The sequence below is a fragment of the Symsagittifera roscoffensis genome, chromosome 3 (assembly GCF_963678635.1).
Source record: "Symsagittifera roscoffensis chromosome 3, txSymRosc1.1, whole genome shotgun sequence".
In the NCBI taxonomy this organism is placed as follows: domain Eukaryota; kingdom Metazoa; phylum Xenacoelomorpha; order Acoela; family Convolutidae; genus Symsagittifera; species Symsagittifera roscoffensis.
The window spans coordinates 36,831,110-36,857,182 of NC_087064.1; the positions used below are offsets into that span (position 1 = coordinate 36,831,110).

At 37.0% G+C, this 26,073-nt stretch overlaps 2 protein-coding genes across 5 annotated transcripts in view; one reads left to right on the forward strand and one right to left on the reverse strand.

The window, feature by feature from the left end:
- Positions 1-10,245, forward strand: part of LOC134841697 (protein wntless homolog B-like) — a 487,665-nt gene extending 477,420 nt beyond the window's left edge. Inside the window, exons 4-11 of the mRNA XM_063857731.1 lie at positions 1,428-1,573; positions 1,887-2,342; positions 6,682-6,825; positions 7,076-7,183; positions 7,456-7,615; positions 8,463-8,596; positions 8,964-9,069; positions 9,336-10,245. Of these exons, the coding sequence (XP_063713801.1) occupies positions 1,428-1,573; positions 1,887-2,342; positions 6,682-6,825; positions 7,076-7,183; positions 7,456-7,615; positions 8,463-8,596; positions 8,964-9,069; positions 9,336-9,557 (1,476 nt within the window). The 3' untranslated portion in view covers positions 9,558-10,245. The remainder of the gene's footprint in view (positions 1-1,427; positions 1,574-1,886; positions 2,343-6,681; positions 6,826-7,075; positions 7,184-7,455; positions 7,616-8,462; positions 8,597-8,963; positions 9,070-9,335) is intronic.
- A 9,926-nt stretch (positions 10,246-20,171) lies between these two features.
- LOC134841347 (adenylate kinase 7-like) overlaps positions 20,172-26,073 on the reverse strand; it is a 43,073-nt gene continuing 37,171 nt past the window's right edge. For all 4 annotated transcript variants that reach the window (XM_063857274.1, XM_063857272.1, XM_063857273.1 and 1 more), the window contains 6 exons: positions 23,653-23,784; positions 22,564-22,629; positions 21,963-22,160; positions 21,704-21,784; positions 20,769-20,908; positions 20,172-20,590 (listed from right to left, as the gene is read on the reverse strand). In XM_063857274.1, the coding sequence (XP_063713344.1) occupies positions 20,393-20,590; positions 20,769-20,908; positions 21,704-21,784; positions 21,963-22,160; positions 22,564-22,629; positions 23,653-23,784 (815 nt within the window). In that variant the 3' untranslated portion in view covers positions 20,172-20,392. The remainder of the gene's footprint in view (positions 20,591-20,768; positions 20,909-21,703; positions 21,785-21,962; positions 22,161-22,563; positions 22,630-23,652; positions 23,785-26,073) is intronic.

Here is a 26,073-nt window from a genome sequence, read left to right on the forward strand (position 1 = left end):
TGTAAGTTGGTAAATTTCTTTTTTTATATATATTGACTGGTACCGCTAATGCGTCATAATTGGCTTGCGTCACTTAGAAATTATGTAGAATCTTAATTGGCGTGTGTCACTTAAGAAATTCTTACACATCAAGAAAGTTTTACTCAATTTTTACTCATATTTTTGCTAAAGGGAAGATAAAAAAGCTCTACACTTAGAAAAATGGAGATGGCGGAAAAAATTTGAACGGTTTTGTGTTTCAAAAGTTGACTTCACTTTTCGAGTCGCTTGCGAATCAATTTTATCCTATGACACCATTTTCTCGTTTAAGGTTGGAATTATTATGCTGGCGAATAGCAAGCTCTATCGAATCGGATATTGAGGTCATCAACTAATTTCACAAAGCATTTGGAATCCTTTGATAATAAATTTAATAAGGAAATTTAATTCTTTAATGAGTTTTTTTTAGTCTTTTGGGCTTACTTTGCCTATAACGGCTAATGACTTAGCCTGGCACCGCTAAGGTCCTAGGTTTGAATCCGGCCAGAACCAGTTCTTTTTGAACTGGCAATCTTCAGTTTCGAAAAATTATCGGCCTTTCGTTTAATTACTTACGTTTTATTCAGCCCAGGGTGACCACTTGGTCACTGTTTTGGTGACCAGTCACTATTGGTCACTAATTTTTCATGGTCACCAAAAGTCACTATTTACAACGGTTTTTGTGCTGCATGCAATTTCCTTTGTACTTGAAAGCGTTTTCGGTTCGCTTCTGTAATTTTAGTTTGTAATTTTTTTTCACATTTTTTAGGCCTGAACGGTTTTTCACGCTAGTGTTGACGGCTTATCCACCGCTCGATAAATGTTTCAGAAAACTGATTTAACGCCAGCGGCTCTGCTGGACATGTTTTCCTTTAATTGATTATCATTCGAGAAAAATTGTCATGCTATGTTTGGTGTCGAAAGTGGGGCGTGCAGCTCCGGTTTGCATCTATGTCAAAATTGAGCAATCATTAACTTGTAAATTATTCCTAAAAAGTCCATTTTTGGTTTCCTTGTTCATTACCCTCTTCAAGCTTTCTGTGGGCTGTATTTTCGCTACAGATTTTCATTTGCAAATAAAAAAAACGTATAGCTACAGTTTTTTTTGCAAGCTGAGATTGGGTTATAATTTGAGACTGTGGGATGATTTTTGAAAATTTTTGCACAGTTTGTTTGCGTTCAAAATTTTGCATACCTCTTTTTTGAGGTTGAACACGATTAATTCGAAATAAGGCTTTGTAAATACGGTTTTTCGAATTTGAATCTCAGTACCATAAATACTTTTATGCTCCAGCCTTTTTCAGTATATCAAAGTATTAACGAGTTATTCGCTCTTCGAAGTGTTGGGGTCAGCCAGCGTTTATGTATGTTCATCTGTTTTTGTCTCTCGACTGTTTTTTTCTTTGAAGACGGACAAAATCTGGATGGACGTGGCTCTGGCTGCGAGGAACGAGGGTGACAACGAGTGGAAAGTGTTGCACAGAAGCACGATCAAGAGGAGTCTTCTTTGTGAATATCCCATGGCAGCCAAGGAGAACGAGGACCTTCCGGATGGGTGAGAAATGTTTTCATTTCATCACCAAGATAATTTGATTTATAAAAAAATTTAAAAAAGACTAATTTAGATGCAGGAGCCATCAGTTTCTAGTGTTGTGTGGCCTATTTCAGTTCTTAGTCTAGCTTTTTAATTCCAAAAAATAGGCCCCTTCTGAATGCTATATTTCGCGCAATAAATTAAATGAGTAGTACGTATTCCGCGTTTCCGTTGAAACATATTTCGCAGATTGAAACAAATTTCGAAGTTTTGCTTTGTTTTGGCTGAGAACTAAAAAATAGATTATTGGCCTTGATTATCTTGAACATTGAAGGTACAACTACGACTGCATCCCACAAAGTCTATTCCAATTGGGATCAGCTTCTTACCAACACTACTTGATCAACATACGCATTGCAAAGCAAGGAACCAAAAATAAGATAGGCCAGTTGCGAGGAATCTCGATGCCAGTCATCTACCAGAACAGAAAGTACACCAAAATACTATTCACAATGAAGACAGTATTCACTCCATTTGTGATTTGTGCCCTTTTGTGGTTCTGGAAACGAGTCAACCAGACCCAAAGACGTCTGGAGTTGATGGAAAAGGCTATCTTGTTCGTAGCTGTGATGTTACTGCAATTGGACTTCCCCATAGATTGGTTTACCGTTCTGACTAATGCGCCTGTCGTGCTCTTCTTGAGTGACATCAGGCAGGGAATCTTCTACGCCGCGCTTTTGAGCTTCTGGCTGGTCTTCACCGGAGAGCATTTAGTCCAAAAAACTGAAAGGTATGCATTCAAACATTTGTTACAATTTGAAAAAACTTGAAGACGTGCATTTCCAAATAAATTCTGGTGTTAATAGCAGGGGCGGATCTAGGATTTTCTTGAGGGAAGGGGCGGATTGAGAAAAATTTTGACTGAAACAAAGATTTCTTTACAATAAGAAAATAAACAAAATTGAGTCTTCGATTTTTTGCGGCAAATCTGTCGATGACCTCTTCCACTTTGATTTCTACATCTTTGTGGATGTAAATCAGTTCCTAGTTTGAAAGTCGGTCCTCCTTCATGGTGGAGCGGAGGTTACTTTTTAGTAGTTTCATGCTCGAAAAAGAGCCCTCAGCAGTGCATGCAGTCACTGGGGGTGGCACCAATCTGGAGCAAAGCAAAAATTACTGGCATTGTGGCTTTGTGACACACTCTGAGTGCAGCTGTGAAGGTTTCTGGGGTATCGGTGTACAGGGGGAAACGCCACATGTTTTTCCAAACTTCGAACTCGCTGGGAAAGTCACCATCTGGAAGTACTCCTTCGTATAACTGGACCATATCATCAAAATCTTCCTCCTTTGCATCCTTCTCATTTATCCAACGGGGTAGCAGCTTGCATACTTGAACACAATAAAAAGCTGCTCCAACGAAGCGTTCCTTGAGATCCATCCGGACAAAGTCAAGAAAGGGCAGGTAAACGGTCTGTCTGAAGTGATCTTAAGCCGATGATGCTACAGGAGGTCTGCCTCTTTTGCCCTCTATTTGAATATCGCCAAGCTGTGCTGCGTCAGAATGGACTTTTTTGTAGCTGCAATTGCCTTCACCATCGCGCCATTGTTGAAAGAGGTGACGCAAGTTCCTAATGTGATCCATCGACTGAGGCAATTCTAGCGAAGGTCCCTGAAGAGCAATGCTGGTAGCTTAAGTCGCTCCCAGCAGGTGCTTCATAGACATCAGGGCAATCAGGAACTCTGATCGCGTCATGCTAGCCAGATAAGCACAGCAGTCAGAAGCACAGCTTTCCCCAGGCCAATTGCTGATGTCTTCTAGAGTGGCTTCAATGCTGAGCCAATACTTGATCGCCACTTGCTGCTCTGAACTGGAGAAGGGCCTTGAAGTTTCCAGATCTCACGTCGATTTGCTCAGAGTTAGTTGGAACCACAGGTACCCCGTCATCTCGGTGGCTACGGAAAGGCAATCCCAGGCGGGCAGTGAAGATGATTGTGCTGACGATTGGAGCCAGAAACTTCCGTTTTTCTCCATTTCTTTTGCAGCTGCGCGATCCGGTTTCACGTCGATGTTCCTGTTTGGGTTTCTGACAGAATGAAGGAAGGCTTGCGCTTTCTAAAGTGATTTCTTGTGATGGGCTGTTTTCTGATGTGGATCCAAGTAGTTTGAGAGGCGTGCAAATTTCTTGATCGGCTTGTTGACCAGCTGAATCTCTGCTGAGCCCCTCGCTTTCTTTGTCTCTTCCAGGTCGGCAAAGCAGAAGCGGCAGTAGAGTCCCTCTTGGATCATGGAGTAGGTTAGGAACTGGTATCTTTCCAGGTGCTGAGGGCCAAGAGTCCGCTTTTCTTGTTTTCCTTGTTTCGTCACTAGTTCGATGGCCTGACTTGCAGTGGGGGTTTGTTGGGGTTGTCCAGCAGTGCAAACTTGATGTCCATGTCCAGTGAGCTGAAGTTGTAGATGCCGACGTCAATGTAGGATGGAGTGTAGAGCTTGCTCAGAGAGCGGAGATATAGAACTAATTGATGAAAGAGATTCATCTTTTATGGTGGCTAAAGGAGCCAATGGCTCTAAGAGTCTTGAAGGTCCAGGTATGGGCGTCTCAGGGTTGGATGGTCCAGGGTTGTCAGGCTCAGGAGTGGTTGCAGTGGATGAAGGTGGTGACTTCTTGGGTCCACTGGTGAAGAAAACCTTGAGCGTCTTGAAGCCAGAAGCCTTGGAGTCCTTGGGAGCAGTCCGCTTTGACAGCTGGAAGGTTGAAGTTGAAGTCCAGGGTCCAGTCCAGAGTGCAGTGTGAAGTCCAGTGAAGAAGATTTTAGAATAAGCTAGGTAGTTTTGAATGGTGTATATATCCTGCGAATGAGGCAAGTTGACAGGTACCTGTTAGCAGGTACCTGCCTCGAGTCAAAAAATGAGTCCAATTTGAGGCCTCAAAAAAGACGCATTTTCACACCTTGAATTTTCACACCTCAAAATTTTCTTTGATATAGAAGCCAAAGACACCGGCGCCCTTTGAAAAAAAATTAGGTAAATTGTCCAAAGGGGGGACCCTTGGTATTTGTTAGGGTAAAATTCTTGTCTTTTCAAAGTTTTAGGAGGCCGTTTTTTATGTATCTTACATCTGAAATAAATTCACAATTACAGAGTTTTGATCATTTAACGGTTATGATAGCTCAGATATCAACTTTGGGTATATACTTATCAACGTTTTTGCCAAAAATTTTAAGTTTCGAATTAGTAATTCAAGTTCTTCGAAATGTATATCATTGTCTTTCCAGACTTTCATTCCCGTGTATGCCTCTTGTCGCTTGATTTTTAGCAGTTCGAGACACGACCAGATAAATTGTGAGTGAGGTAAAGAATCAATGAGTGCAACTAAATGAAATGACGATTTTTTTTTCGTTTCATCATACCGTAGTAAATTCATGAATTTGATTTTTCGCGGCTTTACTTTTGATTGCTTTTTAAGCTCAGTTCATTTTGATAAAAGGAGAACTCCAAAATCGAACAGCAAAAATTCAAAGGTCACGAAAAACGTGTTTGTGAAATCAAAGAGCTTTAAGGGCATATTTTTTCTTTTTTCGAAGACATAATTCGAAAGTTGGAAGTTTTTTTTTCCAAAAAACAAGACAGTGTTTTTTGTTTCATTACTTTCCTTGATACTTTTCTAACTGTCTATTGGCTATGTTTTTACGCATGAGATTAGCAAACATTATCATATTGCTTGTCTGTAATTTAATTTTTTTTCTTCGATTTGTGGGTTTTGAAACAACTTTCTTTTGTGTCTTATTTTGCTTATTATTTTTCTTTTTTCTTCGGTGGATGTTATATCCGTTTAGTTGCCTCACAGTTAGTCTTGAGAATGACCAAAGTTTTTTTTGGTTCATTTCTGCTGCTGGAGGGGGTGTAAAAGTTTTTATTGCCCAATTGTTTTGTAGCCCAAATTTTTTCGGCTCAAGAGTCGTCTGCCTAAGAATTGTCTGCTCACTAAACGTTCGATAATTTTTGTTTTTTACACTTGCGAATCGAGTGTATTAGTACGAACCTTCTTTTTTTCCCAACCTAAATCGCAAATCTTGGTGCCAATTTTGGGGGCATTTTTATTTTTTACAGCTCTTTCATAGCATGGGCTTTGACATTCGAATAGTAATAACATAACACAGTTGATGCTTTTTAATTCATCAATTGAACCGGAAGAAGTGATTTGTTTCAAACAACATAACAAAAATACAAACTCAATTTTTGGAAACTTTCTAACTCAATATATCTTGCAATTTTTTGAAATGCATAATTTATAAATAATATGGCTTTATGCTTTGCAATTTGTTACATGCAAAGTTAGCGTGGATGCCTTCACTTTGTTATAATCCAAATTATTACCTGCAAAATTGAGTCTATTTGTATTTGGTGCCACTTTTGCTGAATTGCATGGGCAATTTATTAGCATATGTAGCTGCTTTATTCCTCACTAGTATTTGTCGGTTGTTGAGCTTGCGTGGCTAAGTGGATAGTGCGTGAAACTCAACATCTCTTGATTGCAATAGGTCGCAGATCGAATCCTAGATCTAGACGAGTTTTTGCTAATTTGAGGCTTATTTATATTTTTCTTCTTGTACTTTCTAGAGCTGCTTTCCGGTCGTGTTCTCGCTTTCCGCTCGTGTTCTCGCTTTCTGAGCTGCTTTCCGGCCGTGTTTGGGAAGCGCAGCTTCGCTTCTGTGTCAGTGCTTGCTTAACACTGAAAATGTGCATCAGTATCTTTTTTCAAATTCAATTTGATTCCATACTAGTGTATGAAATAACAGTTTTTTTTTAAATATTTTTTTAATCTCAGATTTTCGTCATGTTTTCGGGCTAGCTGATGTCAATGAACCTAGTTCAGATTCTGATTACACTTGCGAAGCAATGTTTTATAGTACGAACTTTCTTTTTATCCAACCTAAGTCGCAAATACTGTTGCGACTAAGCAGCAATATTTGCTGCGTCGAATTTGCTGCATCGAATTGGGAATAAGATAATTTGATTTTTTGTTGCACTTTTGATATGTAGTTGGACCTTTACAGCTTATTCCAGTGGAACCGTTTATAGCATGGTTTGATTTTAACTGCAAGGCATAATTTCGTTTTGGTTGTTTTAGGAACAATTTGAAGAAGTACTGGCGTGAGTTGAGTGCCATTCTGGTGTGCTGTGTTTCTCTCCTGCTGTTTGACAGTCTGGAGAGGGGAGTGCAGATTGTGGACCCATTCTATACAGTGTGGAGTGGAAGTGACGTCGCTTACCAGTAAAGTCCAGCCTCATAAACAAAAAAATTCAATTTCGCAAAAAAACTAATCTTAGAAGCAACCCGTGCCCTTCATTCTTGTGAAGCCTCAAACTAATAAGGAAACTGATTCTATGCTGCACTACTATAATATAATGAGAAGTAGCACTGTTGCCGCCGTTTGTTGGGAAAATTAGAAAATGTTTTGGGCCTGGGAGTTGTAACAATGTTTGTTAGGAAAAATGACTGTACCGTACCGTCCTTTGTTTAGAGTTGCGATGGGCCTGGTGCTGATGGGGGCTGTGAGTGGTACAGTGTATCTCTGCTTCCTATTCTATCTCGTCTTCAAAGTGTTCCAGTCCATCAAACACAAACAGAGGCATGTCTCATTTTTTTGGCGGCCATGTCATTAAGCATACCAGTCGCTTAGCTTAATCCAATATTTTATCAACAACGTATTGCTTTGCATAATCAAGTTTAGTTCACAAATTATCACCAGGATGCTTAAATTATTATTAGTCTTTCATTTGTGTATCGTCCAAAAAAGTGTAAATAACTCATTGTTCCATGTTTCAACTGCACTTGTACACAGATTGACTTCATTTTGTGGTCTTGAACTGTGTAATTAACTTGTATGTTTGTGGTGTGTAGTGAGTACAGCAACTACATGACGGGGCCTGACGGCGGAGTGAGTGTGAGCAGCACTAGGAAGCAGCACATTCTGGAGGGAGTCGTGTTCCGATTCAAGTTCTTCATGGCACTCACTCTCGCTCTGGCCGCTCTCTCAATCCTTTTCTTCCTCCTAGTTCAGGTCACTATGACTTGAAATAGATCCACCTTAGCATCAATTATTCTCAGTGATTTGTGAAAACAATATACGTCGGAGGGGTTCGAGAGATGTTCCATACTGAAATATTTCCAGTCGTGATTCGAGCTGCAATGAAAAAAAAATTGTGTAAATTTTTTTATCGGTGTTGAAAAAAGTCTGTCCGAATATTGTTTTGGATATACTTGACAATTCATACCCAACACACACCCCCCTCCCCTGTGATATCTTCTAAAGAATTGGCACGCCTATAAATAAAAGAAATAAATTAGTTAATGTATAATTCGAGTTTTGCTGCATTCTGAATTATTGTTATTAAGTATATCCAATTTTCTTTCTTTTCAGACAGGGACATTGGCGGGTCTAGGATTTTTTTTAGATCGACCAAATTGTTTTTCCGAGCTCTCCCAAAGCACTAAAAAGACCCTGTTTTTGTTCAAAGTTTTTGCGCCGCGGGAAAAATTTTGAAAAAAAACAGGCCAAAAAGAGTTTTGGAAAATTTTGATTAAAAAATTGCGTTTTGGCGCACGCTTCCCTCTTAAATTTAGTATATATTGGCGCCGAAGACGTCTTTAGAAAATTTTTAGGGTCCGTCGCCAAACATGGATATCTAAAAATATTGCAAAGTGGGACCCGTTCGGTCGGCAGGGGGTCGAATCCCTGTGGGGAGGGGGCGTCCGCCCCGCCCCCCTAAATCCGCCCCTGTTTTGAGACTAATTTAGAGGAAAGTGTAAATAACAAAGAGATGAACATTTAGAACAATCTGTGTTTGTTGCATAGCATTTATGTATCCTTACCTCGATTGACTGTGTTCTTGTTGTTGTATGTGTAGGCACAGGAGAGTGTGTGGCTGTACTACTTGTCCACTCAGGACTACAGTGTGGATGCAGTCTTTTCCACTGGGCTGTTTGGCATGTGGAATGTCTACATTGTCGCCCTCCTCTTCCTCTATGCACCATCACACAGGTTAAACACCACAGTCGCACATATGTCATGCATTTTACCTATTAAGTCGTTTTTATCGACTATTGCACCTTGGTCATTGGCCACTGAAATCTTTCCAAAGACGCAGGATGTAACAACTGAATGGTACAGTTTTTGCTATCTTCATGGAAAGAAAAGAGCCCCAAACTCGTTTTACGACTTCAAATGAAAGGATGTCTGTGGAACGATACGTGTTTCCCTGCGATTTCATTTGATAATTGTTAACTTAGCACCGTAATACAAAGGACATGAAAAATTGTCTGGCTCAATTCTCAAATTTTAAGTGGTTTACATAGCGCTTAAAAGATGTTACGAAAGAGCCTAGAAAAAAATCAAATTTTATTTGTAGAAACAAAGAGGACGGTCTCTTCGCAACTGCAGCTAACGTGTTCCAACTGGCACAGGATGACGAAGAGAATGAGAGTGATCTGGAGGACCCCGAGGATTACGACAAGGTACATTTTCAAAGCTCTCTTTCCTTAGCAACGGAATCCACTATTTCTCAGCCTATATCTTATCCTGCTTCTTCTAGTTTTAGTAGTTCCTTTGGTTTGCATCGCGCTTTCTCCACTACATGTTTTTCTGAAAACGATATGGCTTCTATCGGAAACAAAACTGTTGATCATTGGCGGTCTCAACCAGAACATAATTGAACTTTCCCCTATTATCGTACGGTATAACACTTTCTTGCTTTGAAGTATGAAAAGATGTTTTTTCTTAGTTTCACGGTGGGTCTCATTCTAAGAAACGACAGACTAGGAGCTCGAGACAAGGCCAACCTCAAACCTCATCTCGCATGTCGTCCTCAAACATAGATGAGGATGACGACGTCACATTAGGAGAGGGAGAGAGAGGGTTAGAGAGGAATTTGGTTGCGTCAGTTGCCACGCCCCAGCAACCCTCTATTGTCTACACAATGCTGGGCAAACAGAATCTGAGATAGATAGTTGGCGATGTAACACACTGGCTAAGATGTAGATACAATTGATACTTTTGAGCTCCCTGAGAAAATATCTGTAGTTTTAAGCTTTTTTCGTCGTTACCTTTCTACAATAAAAAAAATAGAGCCAATTTGGGGTACAAGTTGTTAGTAGAAGTTAATTTTATTAGTTGGAGCTTGAAATTATTAATAACTGAAAACATGAGCTGTACTCATGGAACTGATCAGAACTGTATATGCCAAAATAAAATTTATGAGTGCGTAAAAATCGCCCAAGCAAAAATTTGGTCCGTTGTAGCTAACATCAATTTGATACTAGTATCACAATTAGTTTAATGATTTTGTTTAAATTCTGATAAAAGTTGCTTTCATTGTAGTTGACTTGCAGATAAAGCTAAAATTTTAACCGTGCTTTCTGTTATCGAAGTCAGAAATTATGACCTTGAGCTCTGTTCTATGAAAACCGAAGTCTTCCTTTTCTATTTTTTATAAACTAACTCTCAAACCTCGCAGTGCCATCACAATAGTAGCTTTAAATTGTGTACAGATACAAAATTTCTACTTTGTATTTCGCATGTTTCCAGTTTGCAAAAACTTTACATGAAATGCTTTCTACTGTTGATCATTTTAGTTTAGATGTAAGATTCTAGTGTTACTGAAGCAAAGTGTTACAAAAAAAATAAATTTAATAAATAATAAGCTTTTTTCGCTGACCAATTTATGAAAATAGCTCTGATGGAAAATCCGATTGTGGTATTAAATTCACTTTCAAACAACTTTTGCTTCAATTTCAGTGTTCAGTAACACTTTCCCAACATCTTGTTGGCCTACTTTTTTTACAATTAATCAATTGCTTTAATAAATCTACAATTAATGTCATCATTTTGTTTGCAGTGTGCGTCACAAATATAATTTTTTATTCGTATTGTTTTCGTTTCTTTTTCATGCGTGAGATCAAAAAGTTTGCGCGTGATAAGTGTTCCGTTTTGGATATTGGATTCAAGTAATTGTCTCAGGGAGCAATTTATACGCAGCTAATATCTGTGTAGCCTTTTTCAGCCTTAGGTGCGTAAATGGACTCTCGGTTAGACTTGCAAGTTTGGTCATATTTATGTTAATTTTATTTTCGCTCAAAACTCGGATATCGGATTAGTCGCTTCGATATTGTTGCGTGAGCTTCTGAGACTCAAAAACTGCTTCTGAGACTCAAAAACTGGGCTTCTGAGATTGCTTGCAAAAAAGGCAGCAATTATTCTCGACTTACTATTCACCAATTTTTGTATCTAAATTCAACAAGGATTATAGTTCTGGTTATCTTATCCTCAAAATTAAGTTCAGTGGAGATGAGTGGCGAAAAATTCATTAGATGTTTTTTTCGATAATGTTTTCGATTAGTTTGTTCTGGTTAAAAAACTTTTCAGTTCAATTACGATCTTTTTCAGAGACCGATTTCATAAAACCAGATCATTTTGAATTTTTTTCATGTAAAATTTTGAAACGTAAGCGAAGTCAAACAAAGTTAGCCGGATGCTGTGACATAAACACAAAATGTTGCAATCATTTAAACTACTACTACTACTAAAGCATTTATTGTTCGTTTCCCCGTTGTAGCGTGGTGGGACATCCGGACAGCGCGTAAGCAATGGTTCAGATGAAGGCATTCGAAATAGCATTCAAGCTATTTAATGGAGCAGAACATGTTTTTCCGTGCCTTTCGATCAAGGCAGTCTGTGGTTTTGAGGCCTTCAGAATTCAGGTCTCGCTTCACACGATCGATCCAGCGTTTTTTGTGGCATCTCGATTGTAATTCCGTAGGACTGAAACATGGTCTGATGATTTTAGCGTATGGTCATTTTCACATGGGTGAACATGGCCAACCCATCGTAGCCGCGACCGCACTGGTAGCTTGTACAGATCAACTAGACCTGTCATTTTAATTGCTGCATCGTTGGTAACTCAGTATTTTTAAGTTACTAGTAAAATCCTACGCAGAGCTTTCATAGCACTCTTAAGAGCTGGATATTGCCGTTGTCTGCGCCCAGGTTTCAGAGCAGTATATCAGAACTGGCCGGAGATAACCTCTGTAGATATGAGACCTTAAAATCAAATCAATACCTTAATTCAGCAGCCGAGGTGCAATTTGCCGCCATTTTGTCCAGAATGCTGCTTTTCTGGCCGATGATGCATGTATTACGTCGTTTTAAACAGAAATCATATCACCCAGATAGCAGAATTCCCAGGTTTTCAAATTAATTGATCGGTAGAGTAGCCTTCTGATTTGAGTGATAATTGAAAGGGTTATTGCATCTTGGACAAACAATTAGTCTAATGCTTAGGTATCCTCCTCAGAACTCAGCATTTTTTATGCACTAGTGATACACGGATGGCAGCGTTTTGAATTGGCGACGACTCCCTTTAAACAACAAGCGATTGGATCTTTTTCGAGGAAGACACTATTGGCCTTAAATAAATTGCGTTGTAATTGATTTTTAAACTTTGATTTTTAAACCGAGTTTTTGCAAAAGTCATCTGCATGTAGCATATCTTATGGTACCATGGATATACAAATTCTCTAAGCCTCTTTCTATACTGTTATAAATATAAATGGGCCAAGAGACGATCTTTGATGCACGCCTACTTTAGTTACGAATTAATCACTGCATCCTTAGGGCCGGCAAACGCTGGTTCTCAAATCGATCTACAGAAACAATTTTAATCGTACCAGATTTTTGGAAAATCTCTATTGCCTGAGAGGCCATGGGATCAGTTCGCTGGTAACACGGTCGAAGGCGTTTTCGAGTTCAACAGATATATGAGGCAGGGGTTTTCTCTTTTCGGTAAACAAATCTATCAATTGTCTAAAGAAAATTGCCATCGAAAATTGATCTACCTATCATAAAGCCAAATTGCATTTCATCTATTTTTATCAATTGTCTCGGGCAGTTTTCTTGTACTTTTTGTGAAAATTTTGAATGCGTGTATCAGCAATTGGATGCCTTTGTATGATGCACATTCTAACGGATTGCCTTTTCCTTTGTAAAAGTAGCCATTTAACTTTCGCTACAGTCCGAGGGCATTGGACCAGAATCTTCAATTTCAAACAGATTTGTTTCATTTAAAAGATTTGAGAAGTAGCTTTGCCAGTGCTAGAGAACATATTGGTCCCAAATCTGTAGTTTTCTATCAAATTTGATGAATTTCGCTCCAACCACATCCTTTTGATCTCTTTTCAGTCGATTGGCAAAGCGGAACATTTTATGCCGTTTCCCCGCTTTTGACAGATCTTGACACCATTTCTCGCCGGATTCTTTTTTTAGCTCAGCTACTAGCTGTTTCACAAATGTTCTGCATCCGATGTATCACCCAGTCTTCCTCATAATCAGACCTCTGCCACATTCTGAACAAAATTTTTTTCTTTTAAATTCTTTCGCCTATTTTCAGTTCCACCACCATGTTTTCAATTTTCTCTCTGGTTTTTCTGTGTTTTGCCATTTTTTGTTTTGCTTCTTCCAGAAGTGTTGGTTGAAATTTTTTCCAGCTGGCCTGTATTTGATTTTTTTCTAGCTTCCTGCTCATTGCCCCTTTGTACTTGATTGAGTTTTCTGTTTCATTTGAGTTCCATTATATTCTTCTAACGGATTTTGACTTATGGCGGTAAATGGGAACTTTAAGATAGAAAGCACACAGAACATGTTCTTCGCCCTTAATAACCTTCTTTGTTTTTGACACAGCTTCTGTGAGACGATCGTGTGAGAAAAAAATCAATATGGATGAAGTTTTCTTCACTCAAAGAACGTGTTTAGGACCGCTAGATTTTATGACTGCCAAAATTGAGAATTATTTGAACAACTGAGTTTTGTGTACCAAAGATAAATGGGGCAATTTCACAGTCAAATTCCTTGCGCCAACCTCCCAAAATAACAACACAGGAAAGTATTTTCTTGGTCAGGTAGAGTTAACATAGTATCTTCTAGCGTGTTATATAATCCTTTTTTCCGACTCATCTCTACCAGCTTTTGCGTACGCATATACAATATTGCACACCGTATGCTCTTATACAAGTTTCAGGCGCATAACACGATCGTTTACTCTAGTGACTTACTGTACATTTTCAATAAGTCGACCATTGATGGCTATTGCAACAACATTTATGCATTCTGAGTTTCCTCGCCAGAAAAACTTGTGGTCGCTATTTCCAAAACCTCTTGTGACGCTTTGCATGAAACGAGTTTGTTTTAGACAATACACCGATATCTTTCTTCTTTCTTAAGTTTAGCATATCTCAAGAATTTTTCCTTTTTGTGTGCCAATGATCCACAAGCATAGTCTTTTCTACTGTGCGTTTTTTCGTGTTATTCATGATAGTATTAGTCATTTTTGTAAATTGAGTCGATTTCGTGAGATTTTTAGCACAACCTCGCCCTTTAAGGGATGCACGAGGTTGAGGGTCATTGCTCGTTTAACTTTCAATGAGTTGCTTGGAGCGGTGCCCTTTACAGCATTTTCAAACCGAAGACCTTTTGGACCGGATGCCCTTCCTGGTGTCCACCCTCCTTCTTCCGGACTTGGGACCGGCAGTTCTATTTTTATAGCAAAACAGACGAGGCGGATCGCCTTTTCCTTTGTAAAAAGTAAAGATTTCGTCATAAAATCAATTTTTGTGCATGTGTGATAAAAAACACTACGAACGCGTAAGATTTCAATATTTTGAGCATAATCGAAATTGTGTGCCTTCGAAAAATGAGTGACAAAGAAAAAAATAGAAAAGTTTCTCTATAGATTGTGTTTTAGCAGAGTACTTTTTTAGTTGGAAGAACGCCCTAAATGAAGCTACCAAAACTAGCTTTCTTGGACTGCTGCCATGGATTGAAATGAGTGCTGCCTGATTTAGCATGGGAAACAAAACAATAGAAAAAAAACACTCGAAAAACATTAGGTCGTTATTTCATTGATTGAGTGAGCGAATTGTTTTGACTTTGTTTCGTTTGAACTTTAGGGTCTCACTTTTTATGATGTTTGTTGAAATATTGGTAGTATGAAATAACTAAAAGTATATGTATTTCGTTTTTGGAGTGTCCTTACGCCATCGAAAATAACGACCCCTACCGAATCTTATCTCCATATTCACATATGATCATCATAAATCGGTAAAAACAGCAGGTCTAATCTAATTCAGACGTGAACCTTGTCTCTTTTCTACATTCACCTACATGCATCAGACCTGAATCGGGTGGAGCAACTAAAATCATGCTCCCACCTGCAGAATGCTTCGATCATACCTACAAATACATGATCATACCTGAACTAAACTTGCTCATACTTGAAGAACACATGATGATACCTGATCTGAACTCGCTCCTTCATGCAGGTTACAAAAAACTTTGAATTGTCGAAAGTTGTATTGCACGCATTTTTGGTAAATCCGAGGCCCTCATTAAAAGTTGTTTTGCTTTGATTTGTCGGTAATGCGGCTTTGTGGGTACGGGCCTTCAATTTTTTCTTTTTGTGTCTTTAACACCATCAAAATCACTTCATGTGGATGGGCAGAGGGAAAAGATTGGTTTCAAACCCTCCTCTTACCATTGGTTTTGCTTCAAACTTTTTTCCTATTTTGGCCTCAATTGTTTTTTCAATTTGTTATAGTTCTTAAAAGTGAAGAAAGTAGTGAAGGTTTGATGACTTTTTTGTATTTTTTCACAGGATGAATTTTTTAAATTTTTTTCACGATCAAATTTGAGTGCTCGCGGTTTGACTTGTGATATTTTTTGAAGCTCATTTCAATTCGGTTGCAAAGGAAGGCAAATTTTTTCGCCAAGCGCGAAAACGGAAATGACAAATAAAGCGCGAACAGCTAGTTTTGAATTTTAGGTTTTCGCCACCGAATAAAAAGTTACTCATTAATCCAGTTTTAATTTTATCCAATAAAAATCAATCATAAATTCTTCATGTAATTCAACTAAAGAAGAGTTAATAACAAAAATTAGCAGCTAAGATTCATAATTATTATTTTTTGCGTTTTTGAGAGTCGATGAACGTAAATCAGAGTCTTATACAGGCCGCAATGATTTTTTTGTTTTGTTCAAGAAAAGTCTTTAGTTCAGGCCAAAATTTATTTAGCTGTTTGATTTTTGATATTTTTAAAGTTCAGTTAATTCGCTTTTGTTAAAAAAAGGAAACCTTCTCTATCAAACAGAAAAGTGTAAAAGTCACAAGATTGTGATAGACTTCTTGATTCGAAAGATCAGATTTTCCAGCTGAATTCAAATTTACCTGTTGAATCAATTTTTTAAATCATATTGGGTTGATTTCTAAAAAGCAGCAACCATAAAGTATTTTTGAACTTCGAAGAGCATCAAGGGTATATATTTTTGTCAAAGACCAAAAACTAAGATTTTTTTTTTAAAAACGAGTCAGTTTCTTGTCTTTCTTTGCTTTGACTACTCTTTTCCAACTGTCAAATGGCATGTTCCTAATCTTTGCTGACTTTATTTCATCGACTTAAGCAACCGTACCACTCAAATGGGAGGAAGAGAGGTTACAATGAAAAAGAAACACCCTAATGCGTTGAAGGGAGATTGTACACGGATAGTTAAAGAAATAATCCTGAGTTCGAAAAAATTAACGATTGAATAAATTTATTTAAGGGTTTTTTTTCTATTAAACTACAATTGCTTAATCCTACGATATGATTCTCTTCAGACACTGGTTGACTCGATAGCTAAATTTGAATAATTTTATTTTTAAATCAGTTAAAAAGAAATATGAATTACGGTAATTTCACTTGCGAGAGCACGTGACTAGTAATCTGGAACTAGACTCTTTCCAGTTAAAAACTTCTCTAACAATCTCTGCTGCTCAATTGCTGCTGCTCATAAATGCTCTTTTTTGGAAACTCGAATAAAACTATTTGTTAGTACTGCTTGCCCGCTATCAGCTGTAGAATACTCCTCCTGTCTGAAAGATAGTTTTTGAGATTTGACTTTTTATTTTTCATTTTTTGTGACTGGATTTTTCCCCACTTTTCTCAAATAAAATATATTTTTTTCTCAAATACTGTTTTCGATTTTTAAAAATTTTATATCTATAGAAAGACCACACTTCTGTGTGCTTGCGTAAAGGGAGTGCACTTAATCTGGAACAAAACACTGAGTGATCATAGCTGTCCAATTAAACTCTTAATCGAATGACGGCCAAATTTTTGATGTGTAATCACACTGTTCCGAGTTGGAGGGGAAAAATTATTGGCAATGAAGATTGCTTCCTTTGGTTGCAATTATATTAGTAACTTTCTTCGGTACAAAGAATATTTTAAAATGTAAATAGAGCTATGGCAATCTAAAATTGAAACAAAAAACAGCTGTTTTTCAGTTTGCAAATTTTATTATGGATAAGGAATGTGCTTAATTTTTAGAAAAACTGTTTTTGTATTTGCTAAGACTAAGGTCGGAACATATTGTGCTACTTGCTCAATAACCGACTCTCCTTGGCTTTAAATTTCAATTTATTTCAATTTAGTTCGATGTGTTCATTAACTGACTTTATTTTTTTCGTCGGCTTTTTTAGTGATTACAAGTAAATCGAACATACCTCGGATGTGTTCAAAAACCTACCATCCTTTGAATTTTAACATTCAAAGTACAGCTGACCTGAAAAAAAAATACATTGAGTGAGCATACGTCTGCTCTTTACGAGAACGTACAATTGAAAACTCAATCGAGTGACCTCCAAAATTTTGATGTTTAATCTTACTGCTCCGAATTGGAGGTGAAAGTTTTATTGGAAGTGAAGATTTGCTAATGGAGGTTCTGGATTGGAACTTCTTAGGGTTCCAAGTACATTACTCGCTTTCTTTAGTTGCAGGAAAATTTTAAGAGATAAATATAGCTGTGCCAATCTAAAATCGAAATTTCAGCCTAATAGATTTTGTTTTCTTCTAATGGCTCGATTTTTGATACAAGCTTGATTGCTATTAAATTCGGCGGAGAGTTTAAAATATAACCATGTGACTTTTAGAAGCAAACAAGGACTTCCAGATATTTCGCCAATGAGGCCAGTTTGTTGTTCCATTTAGAGCTTACTGTTCCAGGAGGTCAACCGTTCAAGTAGCTCAATTAATGACCAGCCTGTCTCAGTGACAGTCAGTCAGTAGAAACACCAATTATTCACAAAATCGTTAAACATTCAGTACGCACAAAGAATATCCAAATTGCATAATTTTTGCAAAAATGTTTGGATTGGGAGGTGATTTGGTGTCAATATAAAACGATCGATAAAGCTTTAGTTACAATTTAGTCCATTTGCTACTGTTTGCTGAAATAGATACATTATAATAGCTAAGATACCATTTGCTATTGACCAAATCGGTCCATATTTGCTGAAATCGTTTAATTGCATTCATGTATTATATTCAATATTAATACAGATGAGCCAAAAGTGAGCGATAGACCTCCCCAATTTTTACTACTAGTGTGTTTTGAAATTAAATTTGCATAAAAGCTGAAAAACTTGAAATTTAAATTACTCTACCAGCTACATATACAACGCCAAAAGCAATATATTATGCCTGGAGGGAGATCCTAAAGAGCATTACTGCTCATCGAGTAGGATATCCTGGAGAGTAAAAAGAAGGCAGACAGCATCAAATCAACAAACAAATTAAATTAAGGGCTGAAATTAAAACAGTAGAGGTTGTAGAGGTCCTGATTGCCTTTTAGGTAAATTTGAAAAAACTGTTTATAGAGTCTCAAACAACTATCTTCTGACATTTCATGTATATTAGCAGGTATCAAGTCATTTTGTTTTAAATAGTTAAAACCCTGCTCAATTCTAACTGTAAGCGATCTCTGTTTAGCGGTAGTAGAAAATTTTGCCACTTTAATTACACCTTTCGCTTTGCTCCTGGTACATGGTCCACTTTTTTGGGAGTAAATCTGAGACAGAAACCCATTTTTTTTGTCCGATCGCAGTTCCATAAACAAGTACTTAAACATCTCAAAAAAGTTTAAATCGAAAACAGTAAGCAATTTGTTTTCGTCCATAATTTCCTATCTACGTTTGAAAAACTTGCTCTCAAGATTCTTTTTTGTAGTTTCATTATCTCGGCAAGGTGAGATTGGGATGTATTGCCGTATATTAAAATTCCATAAGTGATTGTAGGATTTACATATGCTTTGTAGAAGCGAAGCATCTGCTGTTTAGAAAAACATACCTAGCTTTCCAGACAATGCCACAAAATTCAGTTAATTTTTTTGCACACATGTTCAATGTGGAATTTGAAAATAAGTTTCTTATCGACAAAAATGCCTGATTATTTACATACATTTGTAATTTGAACTATAGTACCAAAAGCACAATAAAGTTTTGAAAAGTTATTACCAAATTTCATTATTTGAGTTTTACCAGGATTGACACAAAGTCCACTCGTTTTGAACCATCTATCCACTTTATTTTACGAACTATCAAAGCTATCGCAACAATTTTTTTCTGCATTGCATATTGTAGTATCATCAGCAAATAGAACAACCTCAGATCCTTCAGCAATTTTCGGAAGATCATTTATATATACTTAAAACAAAAACGGACCTAAAACTGACCCTTGCGGTACTCCACATGACATAGAGCGACAAAAAAAATATTTTATTTTCAGTTTGAACAAATTGAAACCGGTTTGAAAAGTAATTTTTCAGAAGACAAAAAATCCGGCCGTATTTTTCCAGTTTTGCCAAAAGAAGATCATGATTTATGGTATCAAATGCTATTTTGAGATCAACAAGGCATGATTGACCAACCAATTTTTTGTCCCATCCCTCTCTAATAAGTTCGGTGAATTCGATTAATGCGTCCACGCATGACTTTTTCTTTTGAAATCCAAAATGTTTTTCATAAAGAATCTTCTGCTTGTTAGCAAAGGTATACATTCTTTTGAAAATTATCCTTTCGAAAATTTTGCCGACTAAACTGAGTAAACTAATAGGTCTATAATTTTCCAAAGATTCTTTTAAACTTCCCTTCAAAAGGGGAATACTTTTGCAACTTTTAAGCCTTGAGGAAAATAACCACTCTTAACGCATTGGTTGAAAAGGCTGCAAAATCTTACAGAAGTTACAGGCAGCGACAATTTTATAGTTTTGTTATTTATGCCACAGTTATTTATGTCACGGATAGTTTTTTATAATTAATTTTTCTTTGTGTCGAAATCAATTAGTTGTACTTAAAAATTTCAGTGGTGCTGAAACATCAGAGTTAGCTAAGTATTTTTTAATTTTCCGGCTGATAACTTTAGAAGTAATTTTTCGAATGGTGATCAATCATAGAAGCATTTACACTGTGAGTAGCTTCATTTTTAGCTTCATTTTTCACTTTTTCGGCTATTCTCTCTATTTTATTTTGGCTTTTCTCATTACACATACAACTGTTGTGTTACATGCGCTTTTCTCTCATTTGATCAGTTCACTTATTTTCCAATCTAACTCGTCTGCTTGCGTGTTCACTGAGTTTTCACCGCACTTTCATTATGATGGGAAAGGAACGGAGCCTTCAGTTTTTCCTTTAAAATTCTGCGTCTGAGATGCAATATTATTTTTTCATCTTTGCTGACTTTATTTTAAAAAAAAACTCTTTAAAAATGAAACTTTCTTCAACCATTTTGTCTCATCAGTGAGAAAGTGCAATCAAATAAACGTTTATAGATGTCGGGTCATAATACATTCTTGGACAACAATTGCTTAAATCACATTAAGAACTAAACATTAGTTTGTATTTAACCAGCTCAATGAGGTGTGACTCTTGTGATTCGGTTTATTTTTCATCCCATTTCTATTTTGTAGATCCCGGTTTTCCTAATCAACCTGTGGGTTGTTCCTGAAAAGGTACTCCGCAATGAAGTCTACGGCGTCGTCTGGTCTGGCTTTGCAGCAGTCCACCAGAGCCATGGTGAGAGTGGGCATCACATGCTGCATCAGGTAGTTCCTCAGAGGAGCACTCTGGGTCTCAAGGGTCTCTTGCTCCTCGCGGCGCACTTCGTCCAGGCGTGATTTCTGCGCAACAATAAAAAATTTAACTGACATAAGATAGAAAACGCAAAATTACAATTCACTTAACTTGAATTTCCCTATACTAATTACAACTATTGTGAGAAGAGCAAGTTTATTTCTGCAAATCCATGAAAGCTACTGTGCAAACTTTAAGATGCATGTAGTTAAAGTGGTCTCCTACCCACTCCTCCTGCCGTCTCTTCATCTCGTGCAGCTCCTCCTGCTCCTGCCTCTGTCTCTGCTCCCTCTCCATCGTCTCCTCCCTCAGTCTCCTCTCCGCCTGCTGTCTCTCCTGCTCCGCCAACTCCTCCGCCGTAGCACCTGACACAAAGAAAACACTCACACACTCAAACACAGCAAACTTCTATCTGAGAAATTATGATTCATTTCACATTTTAGCTTACATTATCAGCAGGAAAAGGGTCGGTTTTAGGGAGACGGGGGTTCGGTTGATGCCCCCTCCTCAAAGTTCCTTTTTAAACTATTTTAGGACATCCATTTTCAACCTAAAATTTTTCTCAAGAAGCTTTTGGCGCCAATATATGTACTAATTTTGAAAAGCGCGCGCGCCAAAAAAACGCAATTTTTCGTCAAAACTATTCAGGAAGTGGCTTTTTGGCCTAATTTTACAAAAAAAATGTCAAAATAGGACAAAATGTCAAAAACTTTTTGAAAATCAACCCCTCAAGAAAAACATAGAACAGCTCCTAAAAAAAGAGGCTCGAATATGAAATAAAAGGATTTTGAGCCATTTGTTTTTTGTTAAAGCGAGGCCACTTCATGAACTATTTTTCAAAATTCAGAATTTTGAAATCAATTTTAAAAACAAAACATTGAAGTCAATTTTCAACAATTCAGTCCATGTAAATGTATTTGAGGTCATTTGTTTTTGAGGGAAATGAGCAGCAACTGATTGCGGTATGTGGTGGAAGTTGGACTACTTTCAGGATATTGCGTTACTAGATCCCTTTGGGCGAGGATGTATCCTAAAATTTAAGTTAAATTGCCAACGGCGCCATTGAACAATGTCTAGCGGGAATGTTAGATCCGCCCCTGTCTGTGAAATATTTGTTTCAATGAAAAATTAGACTTCTAATTTGTTGAATAGCAACCAACCGTAGTTTCGGGTGCTTCCGATCATCTTCTTCAGCTGTTCCACAGTGTTTTCGGCCTCCTTTGATTTATCTTTGGTGATATCTGAAACAAAACACTTCACAATCTGCTGCACTTTAAAAATTTCAATCGATTAGTTGGTACATATTGAGCATATAAGTGGTAAAAAAGTATCGGGAAGTGTCAAAAAAGCTGTCAAGTTCTTTGAAAATCAGTTTCGTTTTAGAGTTTTGTCTACAAAAGAAACAGCTGCTGCTCTCACCAATGATGTGAGGATGGACCTCTAGCTCGTCAAAGTAGTTGAGGGCAGTGACGTCTTCCGTGTTGTTCTCCCTGTACACTGTGAGTCGCTTGTTCAACTTGTCTTCTGTGTTGTGGGTGCCCTCTATCAACTTCTCAGGCAGGTTCATCACTCGGTCACGCAGAAACTCATCGGGCGCTTCCAGGGAGACTAACACTTCTTAAGCACCAAAAACTGATAGTAATAGAACTTCGGTAAAATTCCATGTTCAATTCAAAATCAATATGGGCAATATTTTTCATCATACAACTATGAACTCTAGACACTTAGCTTTTGCATGATAATGAGATCATTTTCTACCCCAACTTCACTTATGTAGATCCAGAACGACCCTATTGAACCATGTTTATGCATTATCAGGTTATTTTCGATGCACTAATAACCAACGATGTCATTTAATGAACCAGAACTTGACTTCTGGAGACTCAAATTTTGATAACTTTGTGAGCACAACTTCATTTCTCATTTTTACAATCTTTGATTGGGTTGGATTTGCCAATTTTTGACCAAAAATTTGGCTTATAGACTGTTTTATAGTCATTTGATGGCTCGCTGTAAGTACCTGGCATGATCTGTTTGTCGAACTGGGGTATTTTTGATTCCTGTTCTAGTTCTTCTATGTCATCCTCTGAAACACCACGTGAGTGATATGAAAATGTAGACAAAAAGATAGTAAAGATTTCACGTTTCAACAACGTTTAACATTGATTGTACAAGTGATCATTATTTCACACTTTAACCTTCATTAAAGAAACCTTAAACCAAAAACGAGGCTTAACAACCGATGACGAAAGTTTCCGCCAAAAACTATGCGTTGTTTTGATGGTTTACATTTAACTCTATTGTTTATTGTTCGCGTTTATAAACAGTTGTGCTTTGTCGCGATCAACCGTCATAGTGAATTTAGTCGCATATTCCAGTTATTTGATCAAATTTGATATTATATAAAATTTATTTAAACTTGTACTTTATATCGTGTAGTCCAAGTTTTGGAGCATACAATTAATCAATATATCGCGTAAGCTACAGATTTCCTCTTTGAGAAAATTTACGAAAAAAAATCCAGAAAAACAAAGAAAAAATATGCCTGGAGACGACCACGGTGGGTTTGCCTTTGAAACAGTTTGGCCAGATTTGGACAAGGGCATCACAGCAGCTGTCTATTGCTCCTTGATCGTCGGTATTATTTTGATAGCAATTGTAGTGTACATGCCAATCGACATCTTCAACAAAATCGTGGACAAAATCACTTGCGGCAAGGGGAGTAACTGTTGCAAGAAAAAAGACAAGACGGGCGAGGGCTACCCTCTAGAAGACCATAAAAAACCCTCCATGAGTGTGAACGCGGCAGAGTACGCCGCTTTTTGAAAAAACAAAAGAAAAAGAGTGAAATTCTGTCCAGCTATGATGTAAATTGTTTCTTAACGATAACTCTCAATGTATCAAATACTATGATAAATACATATTTTTTCATTTGTTTTTTTTTAATGCCATGACATAGAGCGTATTTACAGAAGAGCTGAAGAATGTTCAAAAATTGATAGTGCGTTTTTGCATACAACAATACAGTACTGCTCTAAATTGACTACAGATCTCGACGATATGTCAGAATTTTTGCTGACTTGAAGAAAAATGTATGTTAAAATGTTACCTGGAACAAAGAGTGCTTTTGCTTGGTCGTATGTCTTAGGGTAGCCGTCCAGAACAAATCCCTGGTTCTGACAGGGCTTCGAGTGCAACTTCTCCTTGAAGAACTGCACCACAAACTCATCGTCAATTCGACCTGAAGCAGCAACAAAGAGAAATTCCACCAAAGTGAGATTTAAGCCGGGCGTCCATTTTCATATTTCAAACGTTGGCAAAATCAAACGTTTTGCGTTGCGCTTATCCCAACCCATTTTATAGCTCCGACTTTCGAGGAAAGTGACGGAACATTTGTGCTCTGGGTCGATTTTTCTCACATAAATTTCGTCGTTTTAACTAGCCATTTTTGACGGAAACTTTTTATATCATCTGAAAAGTATTGTTGTCCTGAGTTCCAACTTAAAAATTTTCTTTTATCTGTGATAGTTTTTCCTGAAATTATGGGGGTTTAAAGGTTGCCATTTTGGCCAACTTGGGTCAATTAACGCGCGATATCGCTGTTAACGCGTGAGCGGAGACTTAATTCGTCTTAGAACTCTTTCCACATTGGTTGAAGAACGATATTTGCCATAATTTCTATGTTTATAGGAGCTAAATCTATAACTTTGCACTTTATCTTATAGTACTTTGTACTTTATACTTCTATTTATACTTTACTTAATTTAAATTCATTTTTTTGAAAAGTTCATCAATTGTTATGAAGCGAACACTGCAACTTATAAGACAATCAGAACATTCAGTGCTTTACCCTGATACGAGCAGTCTTGTTACAATTGTGTTTTCAACTCTGGATGCTTTTTTTGTCAGTTCCAACATTAGGTTTTCAACTGTACCGTCGGCTGTGCGTTGTTTTAGAGGAAAACTTAATGTGTTAAGAATACCCGGTCGATGTGCACTAAGGATAGAAAGATCCACTACATTCATTTTATTTAATTTATTTTTAAATGGAAAACAATAGGGAGGTAATTAAAAAAGCTTAGAAAAAATTTTGAAATTATGCACGAAAAACAAAAAAATGTCAGCAACTTTTGCTCAGATAACTTTGAATTTTTTTTATATTGATAAAATCAAAACTGAACACAGGATAGCCAGTTGTTGTGCAAGTGGCACAGCATGTTCCAACTACGGTAATTATTGCATAAACAATGTCATACAAGGGAAAATTCTAGTTTTTCTACTTTCTTATCCAAGTTTTACTATTTCTTGCTTTTGGGTAAAGGCAAAGGCTAGTTTTTTTGAGAAAAAAAATGTCAATTTCAAGTTAAAAAATTGTTATTTTTCCCAAAAAATACGGATATAAAGATTTATTTCTCAAAAAATCATAATCAATTGAATCTAATCCAACAAGTTAAAAAGTCTTCAGTTACTTTTTATTTGAAAAAAAAACTTTTTAATTCCTAAAATTGCTTCAAGTTGAGCAATTATTTCATTGGTGATATTATGCAGTTTTTAAGTTTTTAAGTACAACTTTTAGTTAACGCAACGATTTTTTTAAAGAATCAAACATCTTTTTGTGCATAAATATTGACGTCAAACGAACGCACAAAAAACCATTGCTGAGAAGTCCCAAAAGTTGCCAAAAAGTGTTAAACATATGTCACCTCAGCTTTAAATTAGCATAATAATTTAGTAAGAGTTACCGGGCATTGAACAGAATATTCATATTAGAAGGCATTTCTAGTGCAATGGACAGCTTGAAAAAATCAATTTAACATCAATTTGGGTCACAGTCGACTACTGTTTTGGTCAATTACTGCTGTATCATTAACAAAACATTAATTTGGAAAAACTAAAACGTTTTTTTATTTGGAGTTTTTGCACTTTGGAGGCACTAGCATAGTGTCGCAGAAAATCTCTTGCTATAAACATTAAAAACATCCAAACATGAATTTTCTCAATTTCTTGTAGTTTTGTTCAGACTATTTTCGAAGAAAGTTACAAAATATTTGTGCTCGCGGTGATTTTTTCTCTAAACAAATTCTGACTTTTTAGCTAGCCATTTTTTATTTCACAAAAAAAATTATTTCCCTTTTATTTTTTTTTTGTTAATTTATGTGGGTTTAAAGAGAATTTGGGAAACTATCCGCGCCAGGGGGTGATAATTTTGAAAAAAAATTTTGTAAAATTTTTTCATCTTTATTTTGAAAATTCATCACTTTTTCTAATCAATAGTACTCCAGACCTTAAAAAGCAGTTGGAACGCTTAGGGTTTTGCGCCAGTACAAGCAGTTTTGTTTTCTCGGATTGCGACATACTTTTTTTTAGGACTACTATCATCACAACAAAACTTGTTGCATTAGAAACAAAACTCATTTTTAAATATTTTTAAACAAAAAATAAGAGCAGAAAACAAAAATTTGTTGTTTATGAATTAATTTTGCGCTGATTGCTTTGGAATTTTTTGTGGTAAGTGATTTTGCGTGAAACA